Source organism: Cupressus sempervirens, chromosome 10 (genome assembly GCF_028749045.1).
Source record: "Cupressus sempervirens isolate cs-2001-9-10 chromosome 10, ASM2874904v1, whole genome shotgun sequence".
Taxonomy (NCBI): Eukaryota; Viridiplantae; Streptophyta; class Pinopsida; order Cupressales; family Cupressaceae; genus Cupressus; species Cupressus sempervirens.
The window spans coordinates 890,446,115-890,464,245 of NC_143127.1; the positions used below are offsets into that span (position 1 = coordinate 890,446,115).

General features: G+C 37.6%; 3 protein-coding genes across 3 annotated transcripts in view; all 3 read left to right on the top strand.

Annotated features, from left to right (window-relative positions):
* ATH13 (ABC2 homolog 13) overlaps positions 1–18,131 on the top strand; it is a 214,946-nt gene that overhangs the window by 166,766 nt on the left and 30,049 nt on the right. Inside the window, exons 10-11 of the mRNA XM_089805163.1 lie at positions 7,883–7,956; positions 8,082–8,151. Of these exons, the coding sequence (XP_089661289.1) occupies positions 7,883–7,956; positions 8,082–8,151 (144 nt within the window). The remainder of the gene's footprint in view (positions 1–7,882; positions 7,957–8,081; positions 8,152–18,131) is intronic.
* Positions 14,533–15,214, top strand: LOC149536848 (uncharacterized). The gene is made up of 2 exons (XM_089805164.1): positions 14,533–14,892; positions 15,004–15,214. The coding sequence occupies exons 1-2, from the start codon at positions 14,671–14,673 to the stop codon at positions 15,190–15,192; spliced, it is 411 nt and encodes a 136-aa protein (XP_089661290.1). The 5' UTR covers positions 14,533–14,670; the 3' UTR covers positions 15,193–15,214.
* Positions 15,228–16,085, top strand: LOC149536849 (uncharacterized). The gene is made up of 2 exons (XM_089805165.1): positions 15,228–15,499; positions 15,607–16,085. The coding sequence occupies exons 1-2, from the start codon at positions 15,419–15,421 to the stop codon at positions 15,991–15,993; spliced, it is 468 nt and encodes a 155-aa protein (XP_089661291.1). The 5' UTR covers positions 15,228–15,418; the 3' UTR covers positions 15,994–16,085.

The window sequence follows — 18,131 nt, forward strand, 5'->3', positions numbered from 1 at the left end:
TGTTTAAATAAGATTTAAACATTTTTGGGAGGGATTCTTTAATTAAATATTTTTAATTAAGATAAAGGGATTTAATGGCATAAAAATAAATAAATTAATTAAATAATTAATTAATTAATAAATGATGATGTCATCAGGAATTTTTCAAAAAATAAAAATACTTTATTTTCTAAAGGTTTCTAGGTGTCTACAGGAAGAACTCCTGCCTCATTCTATTCTCATGTTCCCGAGAGTGTTCCAAGAGCTTGATTTGATTTTCTACTCCCTGTAGAGAAGATTGAGTTTCACTTAGTACCTCCCAAACATACTTAAGCGTCTCGTTGAGATCCTCAGTCTTATTATTTTCCCTATTTGATTGTGTTGCATAAATCTCAGCAACCTTAAGAATATAATCCCTGTCAGACAATAGATATAAGTAATCTAATTTCATAGTCTTGAGGGCTGTTTTGACCTTCTGTAAATCGGCCACAAGCCAGTCACCTTCCCCTTCCATTCGGACCTTTTTGTGGAGCTCCTCAACTAACTCGTGGGTATTGTCATACTGCATCAAGGATGCCACAACCATGTCTTCACTAACCTTCAGCTGATTCTGTAAGGCATGTATTTCATTTTCTCCCTGCTGAAACTGTTCATTGTCTTGTAGTGTCATCTTAGGTTGTTCTTCTAAATTCACGTTCTGAGTATCATGAATATATGATTCATGATACCAAGGTCCCAAACTAATATTACCTTGTGAGCAGTTTACTCCATTATTTTGCTTGACCAAGCTAACCTTCAAATCACCAATGTAGAAACTTGCACCATGTTTAACATCTTCTCCGAGGTTACAAGACGGTTGCAAATCAATGGTAGTTGACTGATCTTCCTTTTCAAGATCCTTTATTCGATGATTTTGATCTGTTGGAAATTCTTCATACACACCTTTGAGCTGGTCCTTTACAAGGAGATCCTGAACCACATCCAAGTACTTCCCTTTGTACCACATTAGTTTTATTTTGCTGCTACAGATGAAAATCCACGTAATCATGGAATGGTAAAACATTCTGAATTCTAGTAGGAAGTTTTTGATACTCCTTGAAAATGTTGAGTATTTATGTTCTTATATCTTCTAATTTTGGCACATACAGATGTGAAGTAGAAGAAAGGTCTCTTATTAGGATTAAGCCATTGTCAAGGCCCGAATGGTTACTTTTCCTAGTTAAATCAACTTCTAGGATTGAATGGCCATTTTCTATTAAGTCTCTAGTTTCAATCTGTGCCTTGTTTGATACATCAAACCTCTTCCTCTCATCAATTGCAGTTTCCAAATCTGAAATGAATTCTTTTGATGGTCGTCTGTTGAAAGCAACTCCTTCCTCCACAATATGCAACTCCTGTCATGGCATGTAATCAGATGCATGAGACCCATGCTCAGTAGATTCAATACCCTCAAGTGTCTTACTAGAATCGAAATCGTATTTTAAAACTCTGGCTTGTGTGGGATTGAATTTAGGCCTTTCCTGATCCCTTTTGTTTGATAATCCATCCAGCATAGGAGATAAAATAGGTAGAGGATTTGCACCTGTAGATCTAAGTGGTTTACCATGAAGAATAGATGGCTAAGTATAATCACCCCATTCCAAAGGTGTAGACAGATGAATATCCTTGGATCTATTGAAAGTGTCTAGGGTAAGTTCTCTTGCATTTTCAATCCTCTGTCATTTGATTATCTACACTTCTAGATACAAACTGTTCTTCCAAGTTGCAAAGTTTTCCAACCCTTGTCCAGTGCTTGACCAACAAAGCACATAGCTTCCCTTCTTAAATCATCCCAAACATTATTGTTCATGTAACTTGCACTATTAATATCAACTTTTCCATTAGCCAGTCCCAACAACTTTGATGATGGAACCTTAGTAACCTGATGTAATATTCACCAGATATTGTAAGTTTGAAATGCCACAATGGCGTCCTTGACTCGACTATGCCTGTTAGAAACATATGTAATAACGTCTGCAACAGCTAACGCATTGCTAATACTTGTTGGTGAATTTGTGAGAGTTTTGCTTATATCCAATTGTGTCCGGTTTTTTCATCCTTAATTTACAGAGCTGCAATCGTTTGCCATCTCCTTCATTACCTGAACACTGAGATATGCCACTTGATGTTGTTCCTCTTACTATCTGACAGCGGTTACTACCAAATTCTAATTTTGGCTTATTCTCTGAAACATTCCAAACACGTGGCACCTTGCTTGTAGGTTTTATTGACAGAATTCCAAGGGATTATGTAACCATCCTGGCGCTAAAAACTTTTCTAGTAATGTCTTTGCCAATTGGAATCTGCAGTTAATAATTTTTTTTTATTTTATTCAGCCACATATCTCAAGATTACTCAATGTCGAAAAAGACTCCTCGGACGTTGTTTCTAGAATTCTCCTTGCTTGACCTCCTTTAATAGTTATAGATACCATGATGGAGATCGACTGTGTAGTTTGGATGTGTATTCCATCATGCCCGTGAAACAAAACTCTAGCTGTACAATATCCCCTCCAATAATACGAACCTGCCCGACTATTTCAGCCTAGCATTTTGAAAATGAATCTTCAATAAACAATTGTGCTTGCACGTCGACAAAGACCCTTCTTAGGAGTGTCGTTACTATTTCCTGCTTTCACCAACAGGACGATGCCAATATGGATGGTCGGCTATACTGGTTGTAGTTTCCTTAAGACTCGACAAGTCACATGGCCTTTGTTCCAAACACTACATACGTAGTCACCCATATGAAAACCGACTCTAGAAATGTTGGTGAATGGTAACTACGAGTCTCTCTACACAAACTGGGATACCCTCGGCCATCTCCACTGAACTGTCTGGTGTGTATATGTATGGGGTGTTGGCTTGATGCTGGGAACACGTCCAACTGTTCCTCTAACGTTTAGCTCAATCACTATTCTTCCGCCTGGAACTGGTCTTAATCCTACCCATCAGTGTGCTGAGAGGAGTCACTTCGTGCTAAGGGACGATATGTAATACCAGTGTTGACACTAACACCGGAGGTGTGCAATAAACAGGGGTTCTTCTGTAACTATTTCACAGTAACCTATTGCGAGCTCACAACTGCCCACCATATGTATTTAACCTATGTTGTGATTACCTCCAGGGAATGCCATCATTCATGCTATGATATCTGCCATCCAACCCAAAGAATGCTATACATGTGTAGTGTGATAATGAAGTAGTAGCCTATGCAGAAGATGTATCAGTCTGCTTCCAACTTCGAACTGATGCATAACTATCTCCTAGAGACCCAACTCTCTTCAAGCCAGCAACCTATAGAGTTTCACCATTCACCTACCAGTTTTCCTTATACTGTTGTTATTTGAAAATGCCAACTTCTTGCATAGACTCACTCTAGTTGCTTCTTAATACAGTCCTCTGAATTCTTCTTTACACGACATATGTTCCTTTTCACTCTTCAATCATCATGGGGCCTTAGAATAATGTGTGATACAATGGCTTTGGTCATCATGAATAGATGACAGTCTTCAATATTTCAGTACTGCCCCTAGTATATGTCTTACTGACCTCTGCTTCTAAGTTTGTGACAATATACTGATGTATAATCTGCTTTGTGCATAACTTTGTGTTTGTTTGGTCAAACTGGATATTGCCCAACGTTCTCTTCTTGTTTCTGTGAATTAGCTGATGATGTAAAGTACTTATGTTGGAGATTCCTGTTGAACCCACAAGATGGCAAGACCTGAGGCTCTGATACCACTGTAATGACCCGTACCAGCACTGTAATAACTCGAACGAGCACTGTACTATCCTAAAACAGATTTTTCCTTATCTTCCTTCAAGTTAACCTCAGAATCATGAATATACGAAACTACCTTGCAAATAACCAGTAATGTAAAATACAAACAATAACCCAGATAGGTACTCGATCAACTCTTTCTTGAAAAAACTATTCAGAATGCATGCACTAGCAGATGTAATACAAACAACAATAGAAAACCAGTACTTTCTAAAATAAATCCCTCTACCCCAGAATGATATTAAAGATTCAAGCATATGAAAATGCATTACAAATCAGTAGGATATAACCAGCAATCCTTCAATACTCCTAAAACACGTTATTGCATTATACAACAGCAATACAATAACCAACAAATCATAATCCAATCTTACATACAGATTTAATAGTCAGATTGGAAAACTAGGATAATAACCTGTAAGCGTGAATGAAAAATCTGAAAGATGTTTCCCGGGACAATGGGTTTGTGTCCACTACCTGCTAGCACAAGGGGCTACGTCCTCCAACTAGCGGAAAGGATGAAGCTTCCTTAGACTCTCACAAGAGAGAATACTGAACTGAATAATAATATCAAGCATATCCAACAGTGAGCCTCTTTCCCCTTTTAATTCGCAAACGAAGACACTTCGGCTCCTCTCTGGTTTTTGTCTTATTCCCTTGTGGCTCTTTAATTACCCTAAGACATTTCGTCTTGTTCCTCCTTGCCCCTTTGTCCTTTATATAACATTAAATCGACCTTTTTAATATTTTGAGCCTATGTCTCAGAGTCAATTTAATATTGCATAAAATAAGACTTCAATGTTTCTAATGTTCCAAAAGGGAACATTACAAAAATTACATCCCTACTAAGCTCAATATTTTTCTGACCAAGTATGAAAATCTTATATGCTTTAGATGTTTCACTAAACCCTACAAAAATACTTCTTGGAGGATTCTAACTTAGTGCTCTTTTCTTTTGGAACATGTATATATACTGGGGACACAAAAATCCTAAGATGACTTATATTGGGTTTAACCTTAGTAAAGATTTCTTCAGGAGTTTTATCTCTAAGGTAGGAGTGAGGACTTTTGTTTTTGAATATAGACAATAGTACAAGAGGCTTCTGCTTAAAGATATATTTCTAGATTTTGATCAAATTTCACAGCTCTTGCAGCTTCTATAATTACTCTATTCTTCCTTTCTACTACCTTGTTTTGTTGCGGGTAACGGTATACTCCCCTCTTAATTCTTGTTTCTTTGCAAAACCTTTTAAACAAATCTGAGGTGTATTCCCCTCCATTATCAATCCTAAGAGTTTGAATTTTATGTCTTGATAAGTTTTCAGTTAAGGTTTTAAATTTTTTAAATCTCTTCAGGATTTCTTTTGATTCCTTGCATTTTAAGAAGTAAATTGAAGTTATCCTAGAGAAGTCATCTATAAAAAGTATATAGTACCGGAATCCTCCAAGAGAAGAAACAAACATAGGTCCACATAAATCTAAGTGGATTAGTTCCAAAACATTGTTAGTTTTTCTAGTGCTATCATGAAATGGACTTTTGGTGTTCTTACCCTAAGTGCATCCTTTGCATATGCTTGAGTGATCTTTATTCAGTTTAGGTAAACCGGTAACCATCTTCTCCATAGTTGATAAGGTTTTGAAATTTAGATGTCCTAACCTTTTGTGCCACATTTCGTTTATAGCTGTAGCTTCATGAATAAAGGCTTGAATAGGTCGACTAAGTTCTGAATTTAATTCATGCAAATACCCTTTTCTTTGACCAATCAATTTTGCTTTCTTAAATGAGGAGTTCTTAGCCCAGGTTATGACTTTTTACTGTCTATGAATGCAACATTATGTCCATCATCTTCAAGTGTTGCAACCAGGATTAGATTCCTTTTTATTCCTGGTCCATAGAGTACTCCTTTGAGAAGAAGAGAACTACTCGACTCTAGATTCAAGGTGCAATTTTGAATTCCTTTGACGGATTGTGTTGAATTATCACCGATGGTGATTTCGCCATTAACCTTTTCTAATATAGAGTCTAGTGCTTCTTTTTATCCTGTAATATGTCGAGATGATCCACTATCAATCACCCATGCTTTACTTGAGACTTCATTTGATAATGCCAAATACAATACACAATTCTCAGGATCATAGTTATCTTGTTCCCTAGTAACGTTTGTATAGTTCACTTGTTTAGAATTCTCAAGGCAATTAGATCTGTAGTGTCCAAACTTTTCGCATCTAAAGCATTCTATTTTGGATAGATCTTTCTTAGGTTTGTCATTCTTTTGATTACTTCTTTTCTTCTTGAAGTGCTTCTTCTTGCCTTTATAGGAATTTGTATTAAGAGCATGAAGTTCTTCATCTTTCGTTTTCAATTTTCCTCCTTTCTTAAGTTTTCTAGATTCTTCTTGAAGACAATCTCCTTGAAGTCTATTGAAGTCAAGAAGATTATCTCTACCACTTATTCCTTGTGCAAATGTTTCCCATGAATCTAGTAATCCATCTATAGCCATTAGTGTTAGTTCCATGTCATTAATGATGGTTCCTATTTTTGCAAGTTTATCTCTTAGGCTGGCGACCCTTAGGAAGTAAGAATTCATTGTTTCTCTGTTCTTTATTTGTATGTGATTTAGTTGTCTTTTTAGTGCGAGAACTCTAGTTGCATTGTTAACCTCATATGCATTTTATAATGCATTCATCATATCAGATGTTGTTTGATGTTTCGTTAGCATGGGTACTATATCTTTTTTCACTCCATCTAATATGATCTGAATGGCTTTCCTATTTCCTTTACTCCAAATCGTTTTATGAGGTTCAACAATAGGTTGTTTGGATGCTGAATCAACAAATTGTTTTACATCATTTTCTTCAAGAATCATCATGATGCTGAATTTCCAAGCATCAAAGTGTTCTTTCCCATCAAACCTATCCTCGAGTCTGATTGTGTATGCCATTGAAGATAGGAGAATGATGCTAGATATATATCAAGTCTGATTATTCAATTTGCAGAGCCTAGGTTCGACTACCAGAGCTCTAATACCATGTAAATCTTCTACAAATTCAGTAATATATCATAGTTAGTTTATGTCTTATTCTTATACTTCAGAGTATAATCTTCAATGTTTAGACTTGTGTGAATTAATACTTATAATTCTGGAGATAATTTTTGTATCTGCGAATTGTCTAGAGGGAAGAGTTGATCAAGGAGCAGACTTCTAATTGCTTGTGTGTCCTTAAACTTCAACCACACCCTACATAAGTATAAAACCATTGGGCATGTCCTTACAAAGGACATGTCTTTTCCAAAGTCAAAATAAAACCTTCTTCTAAAGATCGGCGACTTTCCAAGAAGAATAGTTTAGTTCCCAAACTAATCAAGGAGATTAGTTATAAAATAGTTACTTCAGGATTGGCACCGATCCCTACAAGGAGGATAAGACAATATAAATAGAGACTTTGGTAGGGATTAAGAAAGAACAGATCAGTGCGATCTGTAATCAGATCAGTATGTTATAAAGTTATGGAATCAACATTTTTTTGGGCCGAAAGCATGAAGTTAACCAACAAACCTTAAACTTAGCCAGTTCTAGTATTGGTAACATAGGTACAAATTGATGATATCTAACTCCAGCCTTCTGAGATTGCAGTTGACAATACCCTTTGACTTGTTATGGATATGCCTATGTATTGGTAAGTATTCCTCTCTTTGTTTACAAACAATTTTTACAAAAACTAGATTGGAAAATGTAATTTTATTAATTCTAAATCTTATAAATGCTGGTTTGGTTTCTTTAGTGTGCATGGTTTTCTTTCTTTGTGTGCTTGTAGTTTCGGCATATGATTAGCGAGTGGCACTGAGTTTTTGAGATGCTTCTTTACCCACTTTTTGGTATCATTTGTATAATTATGCTTATCCAAAAAAAATGAAAGGTTTGGATCTCTGTCATTGTCATTTATTCGAAGACATATATTGCTACTGATATAAGCAAACTTCCATTAGATTGGTTCTACTGCTAGCACTAATGTTAATTTATGATGGTTTTCATGTAGCTATTGTATCAAGAGGGCTAATTATCTTATATTTTGCATGAAGCATCCTGGAAATATAGCTGTAGACGATGCAAATGGAGGTCGACTCATTTTTTATGATTTTGGCATGATGGGAAGGTGATATGTTCAACCTTGAAATGCACATAAGCTTATATACATTATTTGTTGCTGGATTTTGTTTGATTTGATGTAGGCATTGACTTTAAAATGATGCTAATTTGATGTGCACCTTTCATATGCAGCATTAATCCAAACATTAGAGAAGGGCTTTTGGAAGTTTTTTATGGAGTGTATGAGAAGGATCCTAATAAGGTTATCTTCATCTTAAATATATTGAAGAATTAATGAAATTTTAGATTATAAAATCTCTTTTGTTTATCTTTTCCGAGTTTTTGATTTAGGTGTGTTAGGATTAACCTCAGACAGAAATAACAGTTACATCCAAATATAACCAATACCAGAAAATAGTAGATCGCAATACAAGACCCCAAGATTTAGCGTGGTTCACCCAATCCCTAGGCTACGTCCACCAACAGCAAGTCCAATATTATTATTATCCAGTGATTATAATCTGCAATCCCTTATAGCTCAATGCCGCTGCAAGAAGCTACAATGTCACCATTACATTATGAAATCCCTAACCCTAAGCTTTTTTATACAAGCTTTTGTTGCTTATAAAATTCGAGCTAGAATAAGTCATCCAATAGGGAAAATAGCAGCTGACGCTTTTTACAATATAAGGGCATTTTTGGCTCTTGACCCCATCTTGGGGGCACTGCCCCCAAACCCTCGTAGAAATAATTTGGAGGCAAACCGCGCCAAATAAACCTCGGAGTCTGATTAGGCTCCACATCACAACAAGGTGATCGAATGGTATGACACTTATTGAAACTTGTAATACCTGAAGTACATGCCAAATATCTGATACAGATCTTTCTGATATTCAAGACAAGTGTGATAATTATGTTTTCTATAACAGTGTGAGCAGGATTGAGTGATTGATAGTCTGACTACACCACACTTTATTTTGAATAGCTAGATTCTATAATAGTCAAAGCATTCCACTAAAATAAATGATTGCTACAAGTCAGCTCTGCACTATTAGATCTGAAATTAATGCAACCCAATTGGTTAAAGTCTAGTTCCTTGATTGGTTAAAAATTGTTATGCCATCCTGGGTTTTCTGATGTTATGTTTTGAGACAGATATCATGCTATCTTCTCCTTCCTGTGATTGCTCTGAAATGCCCTCCACTATACATCTATTCTTGATGAAGGCATTTATGGCTGATTATAAACTAAGAGCATTTTATTATTTAATTGGAACTTTTATTCAGAAGTTAAGTCATATATGTGGAAATTATGGGATGGACTTAATGATCTTTCATGGCCACTCTCTACTTTATTCCAACGAACCATCAGAGTGCATGCATATTTATTATTAGTCTAAGACCAATAAAGATCTGTAACAAAGCCAAAATTTATTAGTCTCCTTTAGGAATTAGATTCATTTCTTAAGGTTGTTTCTTACTCTTGGAAGAATCGGGACATTGTGTAGTGTGACCAACCTTCAGTTTATGATATTCCTCTCTCCGTTGATTGTTTATCTTTGATATTGCATCTTAATGAGATTAGAACTGGGATAGTCATCTGTTCTTTTTAATACATTTTCCACTGTGATGTTTATGTTGTTAAAGATCAACATATGTTAAATTTCAATAAAGTAACTGTAGAAGTTAGTGTGCAAAATAGATGTAAAACCCAACTTCACAAAAGCCACAATGATCACCTACAAGCAAATAACCTATTACATGGAAGAATGAATCAAAGAAGAGAAGAGTGACTCTCAAAATGAAAGTTGTATTCAAGAGAGGACCAAAATGAAAAAGAAGTGTTACAAAATACAAGGGGATCAATCCTTATAAAAGGAGATTAACAATTCTGAAAAAGGAAATCCTAAAGAGATAATGTGACATTTAATAATAGAAAACAAATATTAAATGTCACATTCATTAAGAGACAAAAGTCAAAACTCCAATAGTGAAATCTTAAGAGTAAGTAAAAGATAATAAACCTTTTACTCAAACACACCCTCTTAAGATGAGTGACAATGCAACAACAAACAATACAAACAAAAGAAAGGAAACTACAATGCAGAAGGAAACTTGGGTCCTGGCAACAAGACCTGATTAGGTACCCAATCATAACCAAATCTTTATAAAGTGGAGAAATAGAGAAAACCGAATGGGAAAATCTCTAGTCCAAAAAGAGATGAGAAAAACATACTAAGAAACATGAAAGAAAGGAAGGCCTCACTAAGACCCCCCAAGGACAACTTCCTTCACCCCAAGCATGGTGTGCAATTGAAGATAGTGCGGCGATGCAAAGGATTTAGTGTAGATGTTAACAACTTGCGCTTCCGTAGGAATGTACTCCAAGAGGAGAACACCATCCTGAATCAACCGTCGGATGAAGTGAATGAAGATCTTGATATGCTTAGTACATTGATGCTCCACTTGGTTGCGAGAAATATGTATGGCACTTTGATTGTCACACCAAAGCATACTGGGACTATCAGGAGGAAATGCAAACTCAGTCATCAACTATCGAAGCCGCAAGATCTCCTAACTAGCTAACACCACTGCTCGACATTCGGCCTCTGTAGAGGATAATGCAATAGCAGACTGCTTCTTGCAAGACCACGTGATAGGACCAAAGACAAGAGAGAAAACAAAGCCAAAAGTAGACTTCCTATCATCAGCATCACCGACCCAATCTGAGTCAGTAAAGCCAACAATGTGTGGGGATCCTGTAATGTAGTGAATTCCAAAATGTGCAGTGCCCTAAATGTACCTCAAGATACATTTGGCAACTTGCCAATGGCTCTCATGAGGATCATGGGAAAACTGAGAAACAAGACCAACCGCAAAGGAGAGATCATGGACGAGTATGTCTTAGGTACAACAAACTACCAACCAACTGATGCTATAAATTGAGATCCACTGAAGCCGTAGGGCAAGTGGTAGACAAGACAACACTAAACTGAAATGGTGTAGTGGCAAGCTTGCAATCAAGCATGTTGAAGCGTTGGACCATATCATGAGCATACTTTTGCTAATTGATGGAAATACCATCGAAAGTTTGAGTAACCTGTAGGCCCAAAAAAATAGTGCAGAAGACCAAGATCTTTAATCTCAAATCACTCCATCAATGCTCTTTGAATGCTCTGAATCATGGAGGATGAACTACCGGTAATGATGAGATCATTATCATAGAGAACAAGTATCACAATATCAACTCCCTGACGCTGAATGTATACTGTATGATCACAATGACAGCATGTGAAGTGAGTAGAAAGCAAGAACGAGTCCATCTTCTCATACCAAGCTCAAGGGGCTTGTTTGAGACCATACAATGAACGTCGAAGCCTACGAACTAATGAAGCATCTTGCACAAAGCCCTGAGGTTGCTCCATATAGATCTCCTCATGAAGATCACCATGCAAGAATGCACTCTTCACATCCATCTAAAGATCGACCATCCCTGTGAAGCTGCTAGTGAAAGGACAAAGCAAGTAGAATTCAACTTGGTGACAGGGGCAGAAGTCTCAGAGTAATCAATAACCTCAACCTACGAGAATCCCTTCAAGACATGCCTTGTACTTATCAATAGAGCCATCTACAACATATTTGGTATGGTACAACCACTTACACTTAACCAACTTTCTTCCTTTTGGAAGAGTACAAAGATCCCAAGTGTGATTCTTGATCAAAGAAGAATACTCCTCATCCATAGCCAAATCCCACTCTAGATGTCCGGTCACCTCTGAGAAGCTCTATGGATCTGCGGAAATAGCATGACTCAAAAGACTAGAACCAGATGTTTGAGCTCAAGTACAATGGGTATCTGTAGGATCTCTTGCCAAAGGACCATCTGACTCAATTGTAACACAGGCCCACTTGGACGAAGGTGGAGCAATTGGTGGTGGTGGAGGAGGTGGATATGGTGGATCATCATCTACATCATCCTCTAGAGATGAAGAGGAAGGAGTAGGCAATGAGGGGTAATCCAAGGAGGGAGAATTTGGAAGGGGAAAGTGCTAATCAAACTGGACATCTCGTTGAAACAAGACGTCTCTGGACCCAAGATCAAACAACCTATATGCCTTCACATCCTCAGAGTAGCCAACAAAGATGAGTGGTCGACTCTTCTCCATAGATTTCCTCTGAGCATCTAGAATAAAAGCCCATGCCTTACTGTTAAAAACTCAAAATGTAGAAACATTGGGCTTGGCATGAGACCAAGCCTCGTCAAGAGTCATCTGTTGCAATGCCTTGTGGGGCATCCGATTCTGAATGTAGTTGGCACAATTGATTACTTCAACCCAAAATGAAGATTGCATATCTCGTGACTAAATCATGCAATTTGTCATCTCCCGTAAGGTTTTGTTCTTTCTCTTGGCAACACCATTCTATTGAGGGGTGTGTGGAACTAAAACCTGATGTAGTAAACCATGCTCAATGCAAAAATCTTTGAATGCCTAATTCACATACTCACCCCCATTATCTGTGCATATCCGTCTGAGAGAAAAACCAGATTGCTTCTCCACAAAATTCTTAAAGATTCAGAAGGAATCGAAGACATCAGATTTGTACTTAAGAAATTACACCCATGTACGTCTAGAGAAGTCATCAATGAATGTGAGCACATAGCGGGCCCCCAAAAACGGAGTAGGAAAGGACATAAGATCACTATGAACCAACTCCAAGGGTGTCTTAACACGACTAGCTATTCCTGAAGAAAAGGGATCTCGATGATGCTTGCCAAGAACGAATCCATAACAAACACCATCAGTGCAAGAGATCTGTGGTAGCTCAAAAACAAGTGCCTCTGTACTCATTTACCGTAAATAGCGGTAGTTGACATGTCCAAAATGCTCATGCCAAAGCTTGCTTACAAAGTCTACATGTGCAACAAGAGAAGAACCCACACTTTCTGAACACTCAAAGCCATCAAATCGGTATAAGTGAGACTGGGGATCCACACTACCAGTAGCAATAAATGAATTAGGATCAAGGAGATCTCGGATAACCACATCATGTGGTGAGAATCTTAGTTACCGGATTCGCCTGGAAATGGCCGGATCCGGACTCGGGTTCGATTCGGATCCGGATCCACGTATGGATCCGTGAGGATCCACGCGCGGATCCACGTGAATCCGCAGCAATGACAGGAGGAACTTGCAAAAACGTGGGCCCATTATCATTTTTTAATGTTTTTTTTTTGCCCTAAAGGCCCTAAACCCTAAAAACAACCCTCTAAATCACAATGCAAGTTCATTTGCTCTCTATTTTGCTCTCTATTTTGCTCTCTCATTTTGCTCTCTCATACTTGCTAGTTTGAAGTGAAGTGCTTGGATTCGAAGGAGATCGGTTGTGGAGCTTCAAATACCTTGCAAGAAGTGTTTAAGGTATGCATTTCAACCATATTCTTGAATTCTTTCATAGATTATTGATTTATTTTTAGTTTTCCAAATTTTCAAGTTTTTGTGCAAGTGTGAAGCATGGTTTTCTTTCACTTTTTTTTTCTAGATTGCAAGAATAGAACAATGAGTAGTCAAGGCTCAGTGGGTGGGGGTGGGGCTGCATCACCAAGCTTCAAAATTGATAGGGGGTCTCCTTTATGGAGACACACAACAAGAGTTGCACAATGTCCTGAGGGTGGGGCATACATATGGAAATGTAATTTTTGCAACATACAACACAGAAGCTCCTATTCCTGAGTGAAACTACATTTTTTGGGCCTTGCGGGTGAAGGAATTCACATGTGTCAAGGTAGTGATAAGAAGGGATTACCAGCTGCACAAATAGCAGCATTAGCAAAAAAGAAAGATGATGCTAATAGAGCAGTTGCAAAAGCAAAACATGGTGCTTCCAAAAAAACAAATATACCAACACCATCATCTGATCAAACAAACACAAGAACACATCCTTTTTTGCTTATCCCAACTACAAATGATGAAGATGAAGACCCATCTCCACTCACCCGCAAGAGAGGCCCACTAGATAGGGCATTCCAAATTGAAAAGAGACATTGCTGATCACAAAATTGGACGTTGTTTAATTGCAAATGGTGTTTCATTTAATTTTGCTAGATCACCTTATTTTAGGGAGATGGTGGAAGCAATAAATGATGCACCCCATGGTTACAAACCGCCTGGTTATGAGAAGTTGCACACTACCATATTACATGATGAGAGGAGAAATGTAGAGGCTCAACTTCAACCAATAAGAGATTTTTGGGTTCAATCGGGTGTGTCTATTATTTCGGATGGTTGGAAAGATTGTAGAAACCGTCCATTGATCAATGTTATTGCTGTATGCCCTAAGGGGGCAATGTTCTTGAAGGCAGTTGATTGTGAAGGGCAAGTGAAAGATGCAAAATTTATTTCACGCATTCTCATTGATGCCATAGAGTCAGTGGGTCCTGATAATGTTGTCCAAGTGGTCACGGAAATAGATTGGGTGAAAAGGATATATGGGGAAGCTGAAGAGATTCAAATGTTTGTGACAAATCACCACATGTCACAAGCAATTTTTAGGAGTTTCTCAAACTTGGAGTTATTGAAGGTAAATTTTTATATTTAATATATAATTGAATATTATTGGATTCCACAATTATTAATTTTTGTTGTTGTTTACATTAACATGTTTTAATTTTTAAATGTTTTACTAACTTGAGTTTAACATGTTCTTAGGTTGCTGAAACCCGCTTTGCCTCTCACACAATCGTCTTGAGACGACTTGTGAAGGTAAAAGAAGCATTGAAGCATATGGTCATTAGCCCCCAATGGGGCATTTGGAAGAATTCCAATACAGCAAGGGCTTTAAATGTGAGAAGAATGATACTAGATGAGGATTGGTGGAGTCTTGTGAGTTATGTGTTGGAAATCACCGATCCAATAATGGCAATGCTTCGCTTCGCAGATAGTGATGAGCCATGCCTTGGGGATATTTATGATTCCATGGATAGTATGCTGGAAAAAATTAAAATGGTAAGTTTTACGCTCTTTTACAACAATTTTTTATTTGAGAGATATCTAGATTCTAAAGTTTAAATTGACATATTCAATAATTATAATTATTATTCATATTTCATATCTTAGGTCATACATAGGAGGGAGAATGATCCTGAGGACACCCTTTACAAGAAGGTGGAAAAAATTGTTCATCATCGATGGAACAAGATGACCACACCTTTGCACCTCCTTGCATATGCTCTATCCCCGAGGTACTGTAGTTCTTATCAAATGTTTGTGCTTATTTTATCCAATGTTTGTGCTATTGATATTTGATAGTGTTCAATTGTCTTTTGTTATCCCCGGGTACTATAGTGCAGATGTACTTCGCCTTCCAGGTAGAGTGCCACCATTTAAAGATGCAGAGGTTGCAAATGGGTATAAGAGGGCACTAGCTAAGATATTCCAAGATCTAGAGATTGGGGCAATTGTGAGGAGTGAATTTGCTGCTTTCAACTCAGGTGAGGATTTCGACCCTATTGCCATAGCAGACCAAAGCAGGATGGGTGCCATCAAATGGTGGTACCTTCATGGGCAAGCCTTCACATACCTCCAACCTCTTGCCATAAAGGTCCTATCCCAAGTAAGTTTGTAAAATTAAGCTTAAGGTTAACATTCTCAATTCCTTGAATTTATTATTTAATTTATTTATCTTGATTGTTGTATTGATAATTTTTTATTTCTCTTTAGGTTGCCAGCTCTTCTGCCGCTGAGCGGAATTGGAGTACTTACTCCTTTATCCACTCAATCAAATGCAACCGGTTGGCTCCAAAAAAATTAGAAGACCTTGTGTTCATTCACAACAATTTGCGCTTGTTGTCACGGAAGGACCCTAAGTACAAGAAGGGGCCCAAAAAGCTTTGGGATGTAGCACCCGAGACTCCTGATTTAGATATGACCATCCGGGATCTTGCTAGATCCACTTTGATTGATGTGGATGATGAGGAGGAGGATTATGAGTTAACAATCCCCTCTACTACTAGTGGTTTGGGTTCCTCTACTGATACAGATGCAGCACTTGCAGCTCACCAATACCCCTCTGATGCGGATTTTCTTGAAAATCCATTTGATGATTAAATAAAAAACTTTAGTGTTGACTCTTGACTCTTTTATGAGTAAATCATGTTATAAACTTTAAGTTTAATAATCTATATTTTGAATGTTACAAATTTTCACTTTCAGTAATTCAATGTGAACGTGTTGATTTTCTTTATAATCGTGAAAATAGATTAATTATCAATGTCATTGATCAAGTATACTAGATTCATAGATGCATACTAGAATCATAGATTCATACTATGAAATGATTTAGTTTTAGAATTATGTATATTTCTCTTATTTTTTAGTATATATAATGCGCATATATATATATATATATATATATGCACAAATCCTCCACGAATCATAATTGGGAAAAAAAAAATCCTGAATCCACGGATCCGATTCACGTACCCGAATCAGATTCGTGTCACGAATCGGCAACTAAGGTGAGAACTCAACTGTCTTACCAGAGCCAGAAAGGCAAATCTAATAAACTGAAAGAAGGTTCATAGAAATGTCAAGAACTAGAAGAACGTTCTGAAGAGAACCACCATCTAGTGAGATTGAACCTGAACCAAGAACTGGGAGCTGTATAGAATCACCAATTGCAATATGTGATGTGGCATTATGAACAAGTGAGTGAGTCATATGGTGCGAAGCACTAGAATCAATTATCCAAGATGATCACAAAGACAAGGCTCATGCATAAAGAGCATGTCCCTTCCCCGTAGACGAGGAAGGTGGCTGAGGAGAGGAGATGTGACACTGTTGCACAACGTCCTCTAAAGCCTCTAACCCTTTCCAACACCTGGAAATTGGATGTCCTTCCTTGCCACAAAAACTGCAAGGATTGCTTGTGAACTTCTTAGTCTTGGAGGAAGACTCACCAGATTTAGAAGAGTTACCTTTCTTAGGGTTGGGTTGTAATTTGTAAGTAGACTGTGTAGATGGCTTGGAGGAATGCTCATGACCAACTGAATCTTTCTTGGGCTTCGGTGTTTGCTTCTTCTTCACTGTAGATGATTGTGCTACTAATGTCGTGGTTTTTGATCTTGATAGAGAATCCAACTAGGAAAGCTTGGCTTGTTCTCTAGTCAAACAATCACAGAATTCCTCAAATGTCGGCATGGTGAAATGAGTACCCAATGCATCCATAGTGGAGTGAAAAGTAGAGGAGAAAATCTGAAAGTTTCCCCAAATCTTTAACAGTATCAAGAAAATGCATTCTTTAAATGTCTTTGTCTTACCACAACCTTGTAACAGCGATCTCTGATGCTTGAATTTCATTAGAAAGTCCTCAATGGTGGGGAAAGAATAAGGTACTAGTAATGTAAGCTTTGCCTCAAGATGAAGTCCCCTGAACTCACTAACTGTACCAAACAAGGTCTTAAACTTGAGCCACATTTACCGAGGAGTAGTACACTCATCAAGATGAAACTGTAAGCTGTTTGCAATATTGAGAGAGATAAGACCCATGCCCTCGGACTTTGAAATAGAGGCTGATCAAGAAGAGCTAGACAAGAAGAGGTCTCGGCCATTGTTTTAGAAAAGGTGTTTTGGTTTTGAAAGATATATGTTGTATTGAAGTAGATGATAGAAACAATGTATTGAAAAACAACCTCCCACAATGCAAGATATTGAACCCTAATAGCTAAAAGCAACACGTATACAACAAGGAGAGCAAAAAAGCTTTAATTGAGTGACTTATGTACCTTCGAAATATTCTAATGAAGAGTACAGTAGATCTGGATATAGCACTGCAAGAACTTTCCAACGCCTTTTTGTTCGCTGAAAACGAAGCTCAGACGCAAAAGATATGACCCCCAAAGAGCAAAAAAGAAGATTGGCCTTTGACAGTGAAAACAAGTACCTAAACAACATCAAAATCTGATGAAACCTACACCATCATGATGGATTCGAAACCAGCTTTCCTGCAATATCTCGTTTTTCAAAAACAGAGTTCGTATGCTCAAGTTATGAGCAAACAATTGAATGTTGCTCCTTATGGCCTAGAAGGGCATCCAAAATGCTAATGCAGTGCTGACCTTAGCACTTCACTGCATTAAATTTGAGGGTCATCTGGCCATCGCAAGCAAGAAAGGGCCTACTGATGTGGCAAGTGATTGGGTGCTGACATGACTGCCATGTGTCGGGATGATGTGGCATGTGGGATT

What these genes read in the sequence shown, in the direction of transcription:
- LOC149536848 (XM_089805164.1), top strand. Translation starts at nt 14,671, where the DNA reads ATGGTCATTAGCCCCCAATGGGGCATTTGGAAGAATTCCAATACAGCA. An exon ending in TGCTGGAAAAAATTAAAATG is followed by an intron (nt 14,893 to 15,003) that starts GTAAGTTTTACG and finishes TTCATATCTTAG; the next exon opens with GTCATACATAGGAGGGAGAA.
- LOC149536849 (XM_089805165.1), top strand. Translation starts at nt 15,419, where the DNA reads ATGGGTGCCATCAAATGGTGGTACCTTCATGGGCAAGCCTTCACATAC. An exon ending in CCATAAAGGTCCTATCCCAA is followed by an intron (nt 15,500 to 15,606) that starts GTAAGTTTGTAA and finishes ATTTCTCTTTAG; the next exon opens with GTTGCCAGCTCTTCTGCCGC.